Source organism: Talpa occidentalis, unplaced genomic scaffold, assembly GCF_014898055.3.
Source record: "Talpa occidentalis isolate TD23 unplaced genomic scaffold, MPIMG_talOcc4v2.1 talOcc4.2, whole genome shotgun sequence".
Lineage (NCBI taxonomy): Eukaryota > Metazoa > Chordata > Mammalia > Eulipotyphla > Talpidae > Talpa > Talpa occidentalis.
The window spans coordinates 126330143-126349761 of record NW_023602073.1 but is presented as its reverse complement, the minus strand read 5'-3'; the positions used below and the strand labels follow the sequence as shown (position 1 = coordinate 126349761).

The window sequence follows — 19619 nt, the reverse complement described above, 5'->3', positions numbered from 1 at the left end:
TTGTACAAGCCAAGAGATATTGCATCGTATGTGGACTGTAATATGAGGATCTCTTTTTACATTTAAATTTCAAATATTCACTCCCTGCATAGAACCTGCAGGTGCTTACCACCATCAGGGTCTGCAGAACTTTCTAGATTGATGGGGTCACAGTTTGCAGTGAAACAAAGTAATGTTTCTCATTCTTATCATCATCATACTATATAACTCTCAAAGTCTGAAGTCTTTTCTGTCACCTAAAACAGTTTCCCTGTGAGTTATTATCCTTTGACTCAGTAACTACAAGTCTAGAAATTCATCCTAAGTAAGCATGAATGCTAGCAATCACCTGTAAGAAAGTTACAGTGGTGGGCCTCCCTGAGGGTGCAAGGGGTTAAGACATAATCTATGAAGCTGTCCGCAGCCACTGCAGCATGAGTTCGATCCCTGGCCAAAGAGAAACCCACATAGTGCAGTAGACCTCTCCTGTCTCGCCCGCTGCTCCCCTCAGCAGTGTATTTCAGTCAGTCTGCCTGCTCTGTTCCCCACTCTGTCTCTGGTGAGTCCTCTCACCCCCCACACCTCTGGCTGTACCCCAGTTCTTGTATGCATAAATAAATCTTTTAAAAGAAGTTACAGTGGAAGTTCTCTGTGAAAGTACATCTCTGAACCCAGAGTGAAGATTCCATGTTCCCATCTAATCTTTTTTTTTTTTTTTTTAAAGATTTATTTATTTATTTATACAAGCACTGGGTACAGTCAGAAGCGCGGGAGGGTGAGAGAATTCACCAGAGCCAGAGCGGGGAACAGAACAGGCAGAGGGACCGAAGTACACTGCTGAGGGGAGCAGCGGGCGGCAGGAGAGGTCTGCGCGCCATGTGGGACCCTCACCGGTGGCCAGGGATCGAACTGGCACTGCAGAGGCTGCGGGCAGCTTTGCAACCCAGCGCTCAACCGCTGCGCCACCGGGGAGGCCCCCCATCTAATCTTGCAGGTGGATGTGGCCTTATGACTAATGGAAGAAACGATGTTTGCCACATCTTGGAAGTGCCCTTAAAGGATGAGAGAACCCTAAGGCACTTACCCCTTCTCCCTCACCCCAACTCTCCTTCCTACCATGAATGGCTGGCACTCAAAAGATAGGGCCATGAAAATAAACATTGCAAGACAGAGCCAAGAAGAGAAATGGAATTTGATTTCCTGCTAATATTGAGTACCATTAAATCCTAGACCCATGTACCTCTGGACTTCCTTTACATGAGAGAGAAATAAACTGCTTTAAACTTACATAAGTCACTTATTAGTGTTCTCTTCTCTCTCTAACACACACACACACACACACGCACACACACACGCGCGCGCTCCCGTAATCAAATTACCACAGAGGATTCCTGCCATAGCATTTATAATAGTAAGAGACAGACGAAAACAAGCATATACACCTAATAGAGATTGGTTCATTAAATGATACTAAGTCCATTCATAGAGGGAATATTTTCTTCTAAGAAGTATATTTATGTGAAAATGGCTACACTATTATTCAGCTAAAGAATCAGTTTGCAAAGAAGTCTGTATATTATTTCAGAGATAAAACATTTAAGAAAACAAACACCAAAATTCATAAGATGATATCTTAGAGGGCATCCCTGGTGGCGCAAGGGGTTAAGACGCAACCTATGATGCTATCTGCAGCCACTGTGGCATGAGTTTGATCCCTGGCCAGGGAGCTACCCACATGGTGCAGCAGACCTCTTCTGTCTCTCCTACTGCCCCCCTCAGCAGTGTATTTCAGTCATTCTGCCTTGTCTGTTCCCCAATCTGTCTCTGGTGAGTCCTCATCCCCCACACCTCTGGCTTGTACCCCAGTTCTTATATGCATAAATAAGTAAATCTTTAAAAAAAAGATGATATCTTAGAAATTAAGTTACAGCTAACTTTGATTTCCTTCATTTTACTTACCTGCATTTGTTAATTATTCTATAATAAATAGGCATTACTTTGATAATAAAAGTTATATAAAGCCAGAAGATAATATTAAATAAACTACTTATTGTTACTCAAAAATGGTAAGATACAGAAGCCTTACTTCAGTAACTTGCAAGAAAATGTCAAGTTGGAATAATATTAAGAGAAATAACTATGGATGTTTGTATGGTTTTACTTTTTTTTCAACCTTCTAGACAAATATCAAATCAAATATCAAAAATATCAAATATCAAAAAAGGAGTTTTTTTCTTAAGCTGATATATAAAGAATGGTAGTTTACTACATGGAAACCTGTTCATTTGGCAATAATTTATCCAAGCTTACACTGTATCAAACCCATAGAAGTTTATGTCAATATGGCATAGACTTTATTTTTTTTAAGATTTATTTATTTATGCATACAAGAACTGGGGTACAGGTCAGAGGTGTTGGGGTTGAGAGGATTCATCAGAGACAGAGAGGGGAGCAGAACAGGCAGATTTACTGAAACACACTGCTGAGGGGAGCAGCAGGTGAGTCAGGAGAGGTCTGCTGCACCATGTGGGTAGCTCCCTGGCCCGGGATTGAACTCATGCTGCAGTGGCTGTGAATAGCTTCATAGTTTGCATCTTAACCCCTTGCGCCACCAGGGAGACCCAATATGGCATATTCTTGCAGACTTTTTTGAAATGAAGTTTAATAGCTAACAATGTAGTTATGCAAAGTAGAAATCAGCATCAAGTCTGGCCACCATGTTTCAATTCTGGTTGGGAGTACAGGTATTAAAATTCCTTTTTTGGCTTAGGGTAGGAAAAAGTGAAGCAGAAGATTAACCTTTGTGAGAAGACATTTTTGATGAAGGTAATCCCGAAGGAACTATCTTCCAATGTTTCACACAGAATCAAGACAAGAAATCTTCAATGTAGGGAACACTATCTAAGCTCAAGGCCTTCTAGTAAAAGAGTGTCCTCACCATCATGGAGGGAGAACCTATAGGGACCGTTCCCCATGGCACAGGGGCCAACAGAAACACTACCTGATAGAGTGAGCAAGCAGGGCAAGTCCCAGGGAAGGGCAGAAGCACTGTCATGCTCCCTGCTACTTTCAGACAGGATCCCCAGTCTGTTTCCTATTTCCAAGCCTCAGTCACATGAAATGACAAGCAACAACATGAGGCTCTTGTTCTGACTCATTCCCATCCTTCAAGCCAGTGACAGAAGTGAGACCAGAGCCTCCAACAGCCTTGTTTCATTTTAGGGTCCAACAATTCTAAGAGGTAGCTCTCCCTAAAGTGAGGAAGCACAAGTCCAGACTTTAAACACCCAGACTCACACTGTCAGATAGTGACCCAAAGTCACAGTGTGAGACAGGGATAGCATCAGACAGTGACCCTGGACCTCCTAGTACAAATTAAGGCCATGGTCAGTCAAGAGGATGAGTTTAAGAGCCCGATAAACCTTGATTCAAATCCCTGCTTTGCCACTAATGAGCTCCATGATCTTCGTTAAAACAATTTAATGAATTCTAATTGTCTGACTATAATAAGGAATCCACAAAGACGAGAAGTGATCCCTATCTTGAAAGAAAGGCATAATACTCGAAAGAATCAAATGTAAAATAAGCAAAAATGAAAGTAAATCGATAACCTTTTTGAGCTAACAGTTCACAATCTTATAAAATGTCTTAATGTGAAAGGGAAAAGTGAAACCTTAAAGAGGAATACATCTGTCAGCCAATTTTATTTTTTTTAATGGAGTTAGTAACTTGGGACTAAATACAGAACAATGAACAATAGTAATTGGTTAAAATAAATGGATCACAGTATCAAGGACCATAGCTAAAATTAGCTCCAAAAGACTTAATTCAGGATCATCTCAAGGTTAACAGCCAAAATAACAAATCAATTGATATGGAGGCAAAAAGCAAGTCTGACTTTTCAAGTGAGAAACTAGCACATTACAAAAGTAATACAACCCTTTGTGCAGGAGAAAAACAAACAAATCAAAAACCATTACCTGTCCCAGGAATCAAGTGTTTAATTTTATTAATGTGCCTTCCTAATAGTGAGAATGAGTTATTTTATCTCTTAGGAAGAGGAGAGAGGAGGAAAGAGGAAAAGGAAGAAGAAAAGAAAAAAAGTGATGAATTATGATCCAAAAAAAGCCCCTAAAGATCAAAATCTGTAGCCTGGTGAGAATCATCAAAAAACTTATAATTACACATATTCCAATGAATTAAACAGAAGTAGCTGAAAAAACATGGTGGGCTGGGCCTCCCCTGGTAGCACAGGCAGTTGTGCGCAGTGCTGTGAAGCTGTCCACAACCTCTGCAGCACCGGTTCAATCCCTGCCGGCGGGCGAGGATCCCACATGGAGCGACAGACCTCTCCTGTCACGCCCGCTGCTCCCCTCAGCAGTGTATTTCATCAGTCTGCCTGTTCTGTTTCCTGCTCTGTCTCTGGTGGGTCCTCTCACCCTCCCACACATCTGGCCTGTACCACAGTTCTTGTATAAATAAATAAATAAATCTTTAAAATAAATAAATAAATCTTTAGGAAAAAAAAAAAAAGCAAGCACGGTGGATATTTCTTTAGGAACAGTTAAAAAAAATTGTCCTAAAACATCAAACAAAATAGTTGTCATGAGAAGACTGAGTCTTAAATCCCATTGACATTATAAAGAAATTTAGGGCGGTCTTTCTTAGTTGCCTCTATACCAAACACTGTTCAAATTGCAAGAATATTCTCTCCCTTTCCTATTCCCTCCCTCACTCAGGGAAGTCTTGAAAGGGGGTGGTTTCACCATTGGGGGAATGAAATCGGGAAGGACAGTGGGTTGAAGAATGTGAGCCCAGAGTGGAGCAGATTTACCTGCCCTTCAGGCTCAGCTGGGAAGGGAAATTCTGCCAGTACCCAAATGGGAGCGTGAGGGTAAGTGTTCTCACAGAAGACTTGAGGAAACTTCTCTGGACTCAAAAATGATAAAACATAAAATCACCATGGGCTCTCTGATAAGAAGTTCTACAAAATATCAGAAAAAGAGAATGGATTGATTTATTGACAGAAAAGTGACACGATTTTAGTAGGGAACAGGAGCCCTGACCTCTACAAAACAAAAACAGGTTATGAAAGAAGAATAAGCTAATGTAGGAAATTATAGGAAAATAAAAACCAGGGGAAGGAGAACACTTGTAATGTACATGTGGAAGGGTGGGCATCTAGAATCACACAAGCATGTGGATTGACAAGGAAGCCATCTTTCCTGTCCTGAATGGCCCTGGGTGCCACAAAAGTCATAGATTTGAACCACGGCAGAGCTATTTGCTGTAAATGAAGCCAGTGTTTGAGAATGAAGTCATAGGTGAGACCATGTGAATAATGCATACAAGTGTTTTAGCTGCTTCTGGAGTTGAAGCTGGGGGCCTGGCTGAATTATCAACCATGTGCCTGTGAGGCTGACAGTCACCCTACTCTGGCCACCTAGATGACATGTATTTCTGGGGCCCTGGGAGCTATCACAGAACCGTACTTGAACTGTTTTCTCTGAGCCAAACTCTAAGCCTCCCTTACATCAAAAATAAGCTGGAATGAAGTTAAAAGTCACCCTTAGTAATGTTAAGTTATACCCAAGATTGAGACATGTTCTCGATATAGTACATCCCATAGTTCTTGAGGATACTTTTAAACACCAATAATCTCTTGACCACAACTGAAGAACTAATTCTAAGCTTTTAACTGTATAAAAATAATTTCTAAAATATAATTATAAATTATAATTAAAAAAAGCTTTGGACTGTTTTTGTATTTCTGGTAAGTATCCACATTATTTAAGTTGTTAAAAATTCATGATAAAGTTCATGGAAAGACAGTACATACTAGACTTGACAGATCGATAATCTGAGTAAGATATTTCCACTTGAGAAACAATGACTAGAACATCAGAAATGTGTAAGTTGTTAAAATGTTAAAAAACACCTTCACATTGGTGGGTATAGCCATTCCCACCATGAGGCCAGCCTCAAGTGGAAGTTCCCTGAGAGCCAGCTGTGAAGAGTAACTCCAGGTATAGCTGGGAGCCTCTAAGACGCCGCTCCAGCATTAAGATGCCAGTGTTTATTTTAACTGTGCTGCTCAAGGTGGCTGCCAAACAAATTGTTAAATATTTTGAATATCATCTCATGGACCTAACCCAAGAATAATAGTTATGAGCAGTCAAAATGGAGAACAAATAGACCAGAAATAATAATCAAAATATAACCAAAGGAATCTTTTTGTATTTAAGGAAGATCTGGTTCTAAAAGTAAATCAATAAAGGTAATGACATTTTGAGCAAAAAGTGAAAGATTAAATTTAGTAGCCAGGCTCATTTTTTGAAACTAAAAAACTGGGCTGAGTTGGGCTGGCCTAATCCCACATATGTGAAAAGATATTTTGGTTTATTTTTCTTCAAGGAAAATCAGAGATCAAATAACTGGTTGAGTACAGTGGACATTGTGAGGTTATCCAAATTGCACTTCAGAACTAAGACATTCATTCTCCTACTTGACGAATGTCTCAGAGTTGCCTTCCCCTCAGCCAATGCTCTAAGCCTAAGGAAGCCTCCTTGCTCAAGGTCATGGCCCCCTCCCAAACAACACCCAAGGATTGGTCAATATAGAGATCAAAGGCCTGAATTCTCTTGCCTGAATTTGGGAATCTCCAAAGACCATCTGGAGCTCTTGCTGGTATTAGTGGAGGCCTCTATTGTGACTGTCGCACAGTTCAACTTCTCATTCTACCCAGTGTTGTCTCACTAGAATTATTTCCAGGAACACTCACTAACAAATATCCCACACACAACACTCTCAATGTCTGCTTCCAGAAACTTGCTTACCATATCAGTTGAGAACTGAGAGCCAGGAGAACACAGTCCCTCGCTGACTAGGACTGAGATAATCCCCAACTTAACCAAAGAAAGGAGCCCTCAGATACCGAAAGATTTTGTTTGGGACTGAAGGTCATGGTGTGCAAATAAAGACAGCCAACATTACGAAATGGCAAAATCAGGAAGTGACATCCAAAGCTGTTCATACAAAATGAATCTGGAAAAAAAAATTCCAAAAGATAAAGAAAATCTAAAGCTAAGAAAGAAGTTGGATGAAAGCTGACAACCCTGAGATGAGTTTACTCAGATAAAATTAATTTTATACAAAATATTTCAAGAATTTGAAACAGAAAAGTTGTCACACACATTTTTGTAGGCTAAAATGGGATGAGATATTAATAGGCAAATCCCATTTAGGAACATATGTGCAAAAATTCTCAAAGCAACACTTTTTATGAAGTACCCTTTCGCTAATAAAAAAAATAACACAGAAGTAATATGTGCATATTGCACTATACAGGCTTTAAAGGTAAGTAAAATAATAAAAACAAATGACTTGGAAAACCACAAGATTAAGAGTTACATATAAAACCTAGCAATTTTTTTTTTAAAGATTTATTTACTTATTTATATAAGCACTGGGTACAGTCAGAAGTGCGGGAGGGTGACAGAATTCACCAGAGCCAGAGCAGGGAACAGAGCAGGCAGAAGGACCAAAGTACACTGCTGAGGGGAGCAGCGGGCGGCAGGAGAGGTCTGCGCGCCATGTGGGACCCTCCTCTGGTGGCCGGGGAGCAGCCGGGGATCAAACTGGCGCCGCAGAGGCTGCGGGCAGCTTCGCAACCCAGCGCTCAACTGCTGCGCCACTGGGGAGGCCCCTAGCAATGTTTTTTTGGAAAGAATAATAAAACAGAAAAATTCATACAATTTGAATAAAAAATAGGGCAAATATACATAAATTTTGAGAAGACATAAATCTATCAGAGAGAGCAAATAATAAACCTTAACTTTCCATTAATAAACCTTAACTTTCTTTTCTTTTTTGAAGATTTATTTATTTATGCTGATGCGGGGGTTGAGAGGATTCACCAGAGACAGAGTGGGAAGCGGAACAGGCAGACTGACTGAAATACACTGCTGAGGGGAGCAGCGTGCGAGACAGGAGAGGTCTGCTGTACCATGTGGGTTGTTCCCTGGCTGGCCAGGGATCGAACTCGTGCTGCACAGACTGCGGATTGCTTCATCGTGCTGTGCTTAACCCCTTGCACCACCAGGGAGGACCAATAAACCTTAACTTTCCATTAACTAAGTGATTTTCAGAAAAAAATATCAAAATCAGTTCAACAATTAAAATGAAAAGTTAAATAGATCAAAAAGTTAGGAAGAAAGTAAAAATGTCAAAAAGTTCAGTCTGAAAGATTTTATTAGGATCTATCTAAACTTTCAATGACCAAATATTCCATGCAGTGGACAAGGATTCCACAAAACAGCAATTGCGGCAACTAGTTGCCAATACTTAGACAACAAATGATTGAATCCTCACCATAATCCAATGATGCAGGAACTATTAAGTCAAATTTACACAAACAGGTTAAAACCTCTGTCCAGAGCCAGCCACACATCTAGTAAGTGGTGGAGCTGAGACAAGAATAAAGGCTATGCTCCTGACCTCTCTACTGTTACAACTCACAAATAAAAGCTGAAGCCTTTCTCTAAAAAATCCAGTAAGGCATGATGTCTAAACTTCCATAAACTGCTTTTCTTCCTTAAATGACCAGATACATTTAAAAACATCAAATACTTGCATAGCACTTACAATATGCCAGGCACTATTCTAAGCAAGTTATTGTACTTAGTCCCCATGACAACCCTATGAGGAAGTTACCATCATCATTCTTCTGGACAGATCAGTAAACCAGCTCTGAGAGGTGCTGTGAAATGTCCAAGACCACAAGTCAGCTGGCAGCAGATCCGGTATTCAAACCTTGGTCAACTTCAGGGTTTGTATAGGGTACTACACTAAGTACCGTAAAACATTCTGATGATAGCAATGAATGTAACTTTTAAATTAATCATAAACTATTGCTTTATGAAAGCCAAAGCATCAGTTATGGAATATTCACTACAGGCAAAAAGTTTTTTAGGTGCCACTCTCAAATCTTATTTAAAAATCAGAACTCTGCATGTGAAAAGCAATGTCCCCAAGGACAATTATTAAAATCATAATCAGACCAAAGTTTTCTTATAATAAATAAATAGTAATTATACAGCTATGCATGTATTATGACTAAAAGTCATCATGACTCCACTGTTTAGTTAAACCATTGGAATGTCTTTTTGCAAAGACGTACAACAAATTACTCTGATACAACTTAAAACAACGTTCACACAAGGGATTTTCTTTTCGTCTTGTAATATTAGGTTAAGACCATGTTAATTCTATTTGGATTTCAATGCACATTCTCAGTTTTAAACATATGGAACAGGTGACATCAACATAACAAAGGAAATGTATGACAAGGACCAAGCAGAATTGTCTTACCAAGCTTTATACACAGTGTTATACAGATATATGAGACAGTTCAAATAGATTGGAGATGAGTCCATATCTTTATTAATTATGTACTATATTTATCCTGAATAGTAATCTTTTATGGCCTGAGACAAGGAACAAACCAACCAAATAGAGCATATCTTTAATATAAAAATGATGCTGTTTTCCAGTTAAGTTTTGATTACTAAGTATTAATAGTAAGACCCATCAATAACATAAGATTATTGAGGCTACCTCTGGCTTCATGTGATGTCCTCATTTCACTGTCTGTTCTCTCTTCAAAGTCTTCTTTACCATCATCAGCATGCGGGTCTCTGAGAAAAACAGTATTCAAATATTTTTATTTAAGAAGCACTAAAAAAAAAAAAAACAGTTCAAAATTGCTCTCAGCAATTGCTTTTATTAATTTAATAACAAATGTACCACTAAAATGTTAGAAAGGATTGGTAGTGCAACTAAACTAAGATGCAATTGATACTAATAACATCTATAAAGGTCCATTTTCCTCATTATCAATTTTCATTTATTGCTTAGATAGGAGATTTTAAAGCTAAGAATGATATTTAGCTTAACTATTCTGGAAAATGTAGCTATTGAATAATTCAGCTCCAAATTGGAGAGAATTTGATTCATGAAGAATTTCACTAGCACAGTCTGATAAGCGTTTTATTTAAATAAAGAAAATGCTTTCCAAAGTCCATACCATCAATTAGGTCACTATATATACTTAGCTCAAGATTTGGGATTGAAGTTGAGATTGGCCCAGAAGATTCAAACTCAATTCTAGAAAGCTTTTCCTGGCTGAATCAGGTCAAATGCATAGGTGGAACTGATTCCACTTATTTCTGGACAAGAATGACCCAATGCTAATCAAGACATGCCAAGATGCTCTAAAATGAAATGGACCATTATAATCTTAATTCAGAGCACTACCCTTAAATCAGGGGCACATTTAGCATGAAAGAGAACCAGGCACATGCTACTGATATTTTCTTTAAAGCTAAATTTCAGGGATTTAAAAACTTTCAACCTAATCTATTTCATTCTCAGAGTTCAAATAAACCCCACTTTGCAATTTCCTGGGACTATCTAGGGTATGATAACTACTTTAAAATATTTGGTATTTATGATGCTGTCTTGTATCATGTGTGCTGTTACTTTTACAAATACATTCTGAGTTTTTTGAAGACCCAGACCATCCTATTGTTAGGTTTTTAAAAAAGGGCAAATATATTGGAAGCAAAATATACAAGGAGTTTTATAGTTTATTTTTTATTTTTTTTATTTTTTAAAGATTTATTTATTTATTTATTTATTTATTTATTTATTTATTTATTTATACAAGCACTGGGTACAGTCAGAAGCGCGGGAGGGTGAGAGAATTCACCAGAGCAAGAGCAGGGAGCAGAGCAGGCAGAAGGACCGAAGTACACTGCTGAGGGGAGCAGCGGGCAGCAGGAGAGGTCTGCGCGCCATGTGGGACCCTCCTCCGGTGGCTGGGGAGCAGCCGGGGATCGAACCGGCTCTGCAGAGGCTGCGGGCAGCTTCATAACCCAGCGCTCAACCGCTGCGCCACCGGGGAGGCCCAGGAGTTTTATAGTTTAAATACAAAGGCACTAACTGTTTACCATTTGGAGCTATAATAATTTAATACAATAGTTTTAAGACAGTAAACATGCTAAAAAAATAGTTTTAAGACAGTAAACACTACTTCCTAGATCATTTCTAGGGACAAATGTAAATTTCATTTGCATATGAATAACTCAGTTCATGTTAAAAATAACTCAACATAAGAATACTTGCTTGTGGAAAGGACAATTCTTTCTTATGGAAAGAATCACTGTTATTATACAATACAAATATATTTTTCCAGGAGAAATCAGGTAATGGATATGGAAGTGCTTACTTCATAGAAAGCGAGAAAAAGGAGCTACAGTGCAAACAAATACAAGAAAATCAGTGATGATTAGGAAAAATCTTAGTTGAAATGCTAACAGAAAATTTCTCCTTTGTTAAAAAGTGCTAAAATTATACTTGATAACTTCATGTTATAATTAGTTTACTTAGCAAATATTACATTATGCTGTTCTGAACTCATTTTAAAATAAATTGGAAATGGCGTTCTTTGATCCACAACTCTATCCCAGTTAAGTCTCATGGCCAATGGAAGAAAGTCATCTGTCTTGGCTATATTAATATTTATTAAGAACAATCACATTACACAGTGATATAACACTGGCATTTTTCAGTCAAAAAATTCACAAATTAGTTATTGTAGATTTCCTAAACTTTTGATGAATTAAGGTTTGTTTAAAAAAGGGAAGGGACAGGGCCTCCCCAGTGGCACCCGGGTTGAACACAGCACTGTGAAGCTGTCTGCAGCCTCTATAGCGTAGGTTCAATTCCCGGCCAGCACGGGAGATACCCACATGGCGCAGCAGACCTCTCCTGTTTCACCTGCTGCTCCCCTCAGCAGTGTTTTCAGTTGTTTGCCTGTTCTACTCCCCGCTCTGTCTCTGATGAATTCTCTCCCCAAACCCCGCACCTCTGGTTTGTACCCCTTGTATAAATAAATCTTTAAAAAAAAAAAGAGAGAAGGGACAATCTGAGACCAGACTAAAATTAAGTCTTAAAATTTTCTATATATTTCATTTTTTCACTATTATAATTACTCACTGATAATGGGTAGAATTTTATGGTCTTAATTAAGTATGTTACTCCTTTAAAATAAGCTGGATTTAAAAATAAGTGAAATTTTAAAAAGTAAAAAAATAAATTAAGTGGTATTAAAATAAAGATATAAGACTTATAAGGAGCATGTCTTTGTATTCTATGGCCAAATACAATGTCAAATACATTAGTGAATTGTCTGAAAAAAAGAAAAGTCAATTTTCTAAGAGGGAATAGAAATAGAAAAGGAAAATAAAATCTTTGGCCCAAAAAGTTTCTTCATTCCTGAATCTGTCATAATTCATCCCAAAACAAAAGTAATTTGGAAGTCATCTGATCTTACAGTATTTATGTTGCTTCTTATAAAAGCATGCTCAGTTTTGGCTTTCCCTGTTTTAACTTATGGTGGTTCATTAAATTGAACCCAAATAAGCTTGGGAATATATAAACAACTGTATTTATTTTTAACCAAATATAATTCAAATAAGAAAACCACAAAAACATTTATTGAATGTTTTCATGCACTGATTCTGCTAATTCCTTAACATTAAAAGTGGCTAAAAGTGCCCTGGCATCCTGGAAACTGTTTCTTTTAAACTAGAGAATGTAGAAGGGAGATGATCTGAGCAGTCTATTAGCACAGGTATTATCAAACAGAGAAATAGAATTTCTGAAATGAACAGAATCCTAACCAAACACATCCAGAAATGTGGAAGTGGTTAATAATTTAAAAAGTTAACATTCTTTAGAACAAACTATGCACCAAAGACTGACTAAGCTCTTTATATGTCTGATTTTTCAGAAGAATTGTCAAAAGAAGGTTGTATTATTATATACATTGTAACTTAAAAGTTAAGCACGGATTTTCAGTATAGCACAGGTTCTCCTGACCAAAACCCATCATAATCATTTACTAAAAAATTGAATTTTATTGACAAGAGTTCAGAAATAAAGAATCCTACTCATTAACATCCTTATTTGTCTTGCATTTTATTTAAGGTAAAAATTGCATTCTTAAGTGGCAACCATATTTCTCTTTCTCGCCTATGGAATTTCATTATACTAATTCTGATTCAATAGTTACTATAATGGACTTCTTTCACTCTGCAGAAATCCTGTTTTAGAATTTCAACTTCCTAAGTGACTCTAGCTACAGTCTTCCAATTACAGAAAAAATATGATGGTATCAGAAAGTCAAAACTGTGACAGTATTACAGTACACTCTAGAGCACAAAAATATATAGATTCTCAGTGTATTTTTTTAATGGCAGGGGTTTTTTTAATGATAAAATATTTATGCTGTATTTTAATATTACAATGTTATTCTAGACAAAAACTTCATCTTTTTCTCTGGATCAACAAGCTCGTTTAGGAAAGAGGGCCAAACTGGTTAGGTGGGAAGGGAGTGAATCATAATGTAGAGAAAATCCCCCAACCAAAGAGGTTACACGTATGGTCTTTGGAAGTGAATAGCCCTGGTTCAAATTTCAGCTCTGCTACTTCCAAGTTATCTATGACCTTTGGCAAGTTAGTTAACTTCCCTAATTCTCAGCTGCATCATCTGTAACAAGAGTAATAAATCCTTTCCCTCACAGGCATTTTGAGAACTGAATAAAACGATGAATAGAACGTGTTTAGCACATATGCCAGACACATAAATAGGAGCATGTTAAAGCAGCAATTACTATGTTAGAATTATTTATATTTTCAGATAGAATTATCTATGGAGGGGCCTCCCTGGTGGAGCAGCGGGTTGAGCACAGTGCTGTGAAGCTGTCTCCAGCCTCTGCAGCATGGGTTTGATTCCCGGCTGGCCAGGGAGATACCCACATGGCATGGCAGACCTTTCCTGTCTCGCCTGCTGCTCCCCTGTGTTTTGGTCCATCTGCCTGTTCTGCTCCCGGCTCTGTCTCTGGTGAATGCTCTCACCCTCCCGTGCCTCTGACCTGTACCCCAGTTCTTGTGTAAAAATAAATAAATCTTTTAAAAAAAGGAATTATCTATGGACACCTGTTTCCTTTAAGTAACTTGTTTTCCTCAAAATATTAAGACAGCTTTTAGGGCAATGGTTATGTGTATAGATTGCAGACATGTTACAGTCATTTTAAATGGAGACTGAATGGGGAGATAGTAACAACCCCTACCCCATGTTAAGGTATTATGAAGCTTAAATGCACTAATATGACAAAGCACCTAGAAAGTATCTAGAAAATGTTAATCTCTTGGTATTTTAGAATTTTCATGAACTAACTGATCTCATTACTTCTTTAGCTTGAATTGAAATACAGTCATAGCTAAAATCTTACTTAGGGATACCCTGCAGGCTTTTAATTAAAATAGTGGGATCCACTCAAATGGAAAAATGTATTCTTAGTGAGTCAGCATTCTCTTTCTTTGTAATTATGTGTCATGCTTTAGCTATCTTACTATGTTACTCTACACAATGTGGTATTAATGAAACAAACATTAGAAGTGTAAGTAGGAACAGAATGATACTTGAATGCAAATAGCTATATTTTTTCAAGTTTGTTGATTTCTCATTTTAAAAGCAATCCCTAAGCAACTATGTTTCTGTCAGTCCTGGTATGTTAAAAACAACATTGAAAAATATGAATAATTATTTTTCTTCAGTTAAGAGACTGGAGTTTAACTTGGCTTGTAGCTTAAAATTACCCAACTCTTTTTCCAAAATAGCTTATTCTAGTCTCTCCAGGGCTTTATTAGAGCTGAAAAGCACCTGTAATACCCAGTAACAAGTGGGGCCCCAATGAATGTAGTGACAGCTGTGAAAAAACCACAGGGCTTTTTGTTGTGAACATCAAAAGGATGTTTCTTTGCATGCCCCTAGCATTTTTTGGTTCTTTGTTTTAATTTCTAAGAAATTGTTACTCACAGGTTAAAAAAATCAGAGAACGAGAATCTGAGAGTTACACTTGGGGGGACTGTAGAAGAGTCCTTAAACTCTTTCCAAAATGCCTCTTACAAATGAAGAGGAGACTGACTTCTGGCACAGCTTCAAGACAAGGAGATCACACCTTCAAAGGGACTCACAGAAATTACCAAATTTAACCAATGGGAGTAAAACTTCTGTGACTGTGGTTAACATACAAATAGGGTTCTTAAAATCAAATACCTTTTGGGATGACAAATCAGCAAGAGTTTTGTTTAATTGTGTTTTAGTAAACATGGCTTACTATTTATCTAATGACTGAAAATAAAGCATTTTTGATTTGTAAGCCTATTAAATTTTGATTTAGTGTTAGAAACATGTTAGTGAAGAAAAGAAATCTCATGACAGGTAAGTATAGTGGATATTAACAAGTTCTGCAGGAAAAGCCCTCTAGAAAAACTAGTGCAGCTTTTAAGTAATCAATTCCCTTATGAAATGAAAAGCCAAAAAAACCAATAGAGAGATATGGGAAATAAAGGTCATATGTCTTAAGAAGAGTGAAACTGCATTCCTTTGTTGATGTTATAGTTCACAGAACAGATGTCAATGTTTTTCTACTACATATAAAAGTGTCCTGAGTCAGGAATTAATGCTATTTGAGGAGACAAAATAAGACCCTGTTACAATATTGTTCCAACAACTTCACAGGCATGTAACAATAACACAGTCATCTCTTCCTTACACTTTGAATGGTTGCCTTGGTGTCACAGCGGTTGGCATCAGAATTGTTGAGTGTTTTTACAGAAACTAAGCTTTCCTCTGGTGCATACAAACAACTGCATAGATTTGACTCAGATTATTAAGAGCTGGAAAATTTTTAAAAACTTCCATAGCTCCTAATCCATAACTGGCAGTCCACTGACAAAAAGAAGTAAGAGGCTGCACAGCAGTCATGGAATGCCTAGTTATTGAAATCAATTTCTCCAATCAGCAACACCAAGCCTTCAGGCCCAGGAAACCTTAGGAGGCAAAGCAAATTTCCTGAAATTACTAACTAACTTTTGAAATCTTTAGAACTTTTGGATCTAAATTAATTTTATTTTACTTAATGTTATAGTTTTGCAAAGTATTAGACTTACATATGTGCATAATTTCAAAGTTTATGTCAGCTTGTTTTTCCCATTGGTCTAATACAGTGAGTGGTGAAATTTGATTTGTCCTAAAAATATAAATGAGATAAATGGCTGCAATTCCTGCAAATGCTTCATGTAATTCTCAGAGGGGAAACACCAGTGCTACAACTTGGAAAAGCCATTTTAGTGGCATCTAATGAACTAAATAGACTGAATTTTTTCAACAGATTTAAGTTACCAATAGGTATTTGCCTTGCAAGGTAATATAAGTATTTGACTGTTATTTTAAAGATATTTTATTGTGCTTCTATGGTTATGTCTAAGCAAGCTTAAACAACTTGGGATTTAAAAGATTAAATGATTTTTAATAAAGATAGTACCTGACTTAGAAGCACAATTGCAAGCAACTATAGAATAGATTTCACAAGCACAAAACTATGCGACATAAGTGCCTGATGTTCTTCAACTGGTAATACTCTGTGAATTATTACTCAAGAGAAGGGTCTCTGCATTCAGCAGTAGTTCTCAAAACCCAGTTTATAGATCACTTGAATCTATCCACTAGGGGTGCTTGTTGAAAGTATACTGGGATGTGCCCAACAATCACTACGCTGGTATCTCTAGAGATGGTACCTCAAAAGCTGCATTGTAGTAAGCATCTGATATTCTGATGCAAAACGAAGTTTGAAACCAATGGTTTTATTAGTAAGATATGTAGAGAAATAAATATGCAGAGACTTAGGTACCAGTCCCTCGAGAAAAAGCTACTCTGTTGGTGAAATCCCTGCCTCATCATCTTGCTGCCACTGTAAAAGGCAGAGACAGGCTGCAGGTCCCCCAAATGAGGGAACATCTCATGGAAATAACTAGATAGAACACAGACAGTCCTTTTGAAAGAGGAAGTTAAGAAATGGGTATAGAGGCAGTCAGGAACAGGGTGCCCCAAGTCTCAAGTCCATTTATCAGCCTGCTTGAGAAACAATAGGTTAGAGCTAAGGAGGGTGCTCACCCCCACCAGCCCAGTAGAGTACAATGCTCAGAAGACCAATACAATATCACAAAAGCAAGGGGGCAAAGCTGGTTTCAGAAAGGTAGGCTGGTAATGTGGGATAACTCAATGGGCTTGGTAGTCTAGGAGACCCTGCAGAAGTAGCAAGAGACACAATGTAGAGATACCCAACGCCAAACCCCAACTCTGCCACTATACCCATATAAGTACCTACTTCTCAACACCTCAGTGGCCATCCACTTGGGACCCTTCCTTGCTCAGAGAGCTTTCCTATTCTTCCTACCTATCAATAAATTTCTTGCTTTTCTGTAACTTTGGTCTCAATATTGAATTCTTTCCTCACTGAAGAACCAAGAATGAGCCTGCCTGTTGGTTCTCTCAGACTCCAGGCCTGCTCTCAAAGCCCTGATTCACTTATGCTGATGGAAGAATGGACAACAGCAAATGGGTTGTTTACTCACATTTCTATCTAAATAGGCACTGGGGATCTGCTCATAAGCTGTCAATCAGACACCAAACTAAAGCTCTCAAGGTGGAGCCATCTTTATGTGGGATAAAGCTTCTCATTGAGGATGCTCTGAATCCTTGGGTCCCATGTTCTGAGATCTTGATGCCCATAGCTGTCCTGGGAGCCAGACTTCCCACCTGGTCACAGCAGGCAGTCCCATGTATTTTGTTGGTGTCCTACATACATTCTGTGATTTCTATGGTGTCATTTTCCACTTAGACCAGGTAGTTAAACAGGTTAGGAAACAAAGCTCTAATTTATAAAGAGGGCAGATACGTATTTGGGGAGGATTTACTTCATCATTTACTAAACACCCCTTAGATAGCTAGTGCAGAGATCAAATTAAGTTGAGAAAGCAGGAGTTTTACAAACTCCTACTGGAACAAGGTTATACAACTGTTGCCTCTTAAGTTATATAATGATGGATATGTTTCCTCTGAAGGCTACTGAATGAATCAAAGTCTCCTTGCCTCCTTACTGCATGTCAGGTAGGGTGCTCATTGCTGAGGGGGTCTTAAAGAATCAGAGAAGATGTGGTCAGTGTCCTCATGGAGCTCATCATCAAGCAAAGTACACAGACTTGGACAAAATGTTCACACAAACCTGCCAGCAGTGAGGGAATGTGTGACATGAACACATTTAAGGGACTTGACCTAAAGTCTAGAGGTCCAGATAACGCTTCCTTAAGGAATGGCAGTTAATCTGAAGCTGAAAGATGACAGATTAGCTAGGAAATGGTAGAAGAGATGGAAGCTCTAGGCAGAGAGAAAGGATATTTGAGGACCAGGTGGCTGAAACATTTAGTTAAATAACCAACCTGGTAGAGAAAACCCTAGAAAGCTAGAAAGGGGCCATGTTCAGAATTAAGATTCATTCTTAATTCTAAGAGTAACTGTAAATCACTGAAAGTTTTAAGCAGGGAGATATACTTGGAAATCAATTTTTTAAAGATTTATTTATGCATACAAGAACTGGGGTACAGGTCAGAGGTGTGGGGGAGTGATAGGATTCACCAAAGAAAGAGCGGGAAACAGAACAGGTGGATTGACTGAAATGCACTGCTGAGGGGATCAGTGGGCGAGATAGGAGAGGTCTGCTGTGCCATGTGGGTCAGCTCCCTGGCCAGGGATCAAACTCATGCTACAGAGGCTGCAGATAGCTTCACAATGATGAGTTTAACCCCTTGCACCACCAGGGAGGCCCTCGGAAATCAATTTTTAAAGCAGACAGCTGGATTCTTGTCTGGAAGATTCTGGTGGGCTTAACTTGGACTGACAAACTGGATTTTAAAAGTTTCAGGAAGCTTTTAATGTGAAACCAAGTTTGGACCTGCCATGGAACATCAGTTGTCCATGTATCTATCCCAAGCAGCCAGCCTAGAAATTTGTCCTTAAAAAATGTTTACAGTATGAAAAGATACTTATGTTAATTTACCTGGTCCCATTATGTCGGCTGGCTCGAAAGCAATGCCAGCATATCCCTCATTCTTGCGGCTGTCTGTCACCTGACACAGGTGAATGGGATGGCGTAGCAGAAACTGCAGTACCCTGTCCACATCCCCTGGCCAGCTGCTACCCCTTCAGCACACAGCAGCTGACCCTCACCTTTCTCACTTGCCCTGCTTCCCCCACCGGATTAGCCTGGGCTCTGGCTGCTTTCTCCGCTGTGCAGCAGGGCTGATGTGCTAGGAAAATAATGTGTCCTTCAGCCCCTAGAAATTTCATTTTGTGACTGGGCAAAGATATCTGATGTTTGAGTAGCTCAGCTCCCTCATCCCTATGGTTCGACATAGACCCCCGGAGAGCTCCCTGCAGGACTGTGCTCCCGCTGGCTATGGTGCTACCAGTGTGGCTTGAAGTTTTTGCCGACTGCCTTCTCTTCCCAACCTCTTCCTCACTCTGCTATTGATGTTTTGCTCAGCTCCCAAGTAACCCACTCACAATCAAATCTGTCCCAGTGTCCTTTTGGGGGGGTGTAAACTCTTGCTGTGCCAAATGTATTTTTTCCTTAAAAACCAGTCATGACTGTCAAACAAATTCTAGTAAATTA

The 19619-nt window shown here is 38.6% G+C and overlaps 1 protein-coding gene across 10 annotated transcripts in view; it reads right to left on the bottom strand.

Annotated features, from left to right (window-relative positions):
* Positions 1–19619, bottom strand: part of L3MBTL3 (L3MBTL histone methyl-lysine binding protein 3) — a 111440-nt gene that overhangs the window by 11792 nt on the left and 80029 nt on the right. For all 10 annotated transcript variants that reach the window (XM_037520372.2, XM_054697819.1, XM_054697825.1 and 7 more), the window contains one exon: positions 9595–9674. In XM_037520372.2, the coding sequence (XP_037376269.1) occupies positions 9595–9674 (80 nt within the window). The remainder of the gene's footprint in view (positions 1–9594; positions 9675–19619) is intronic.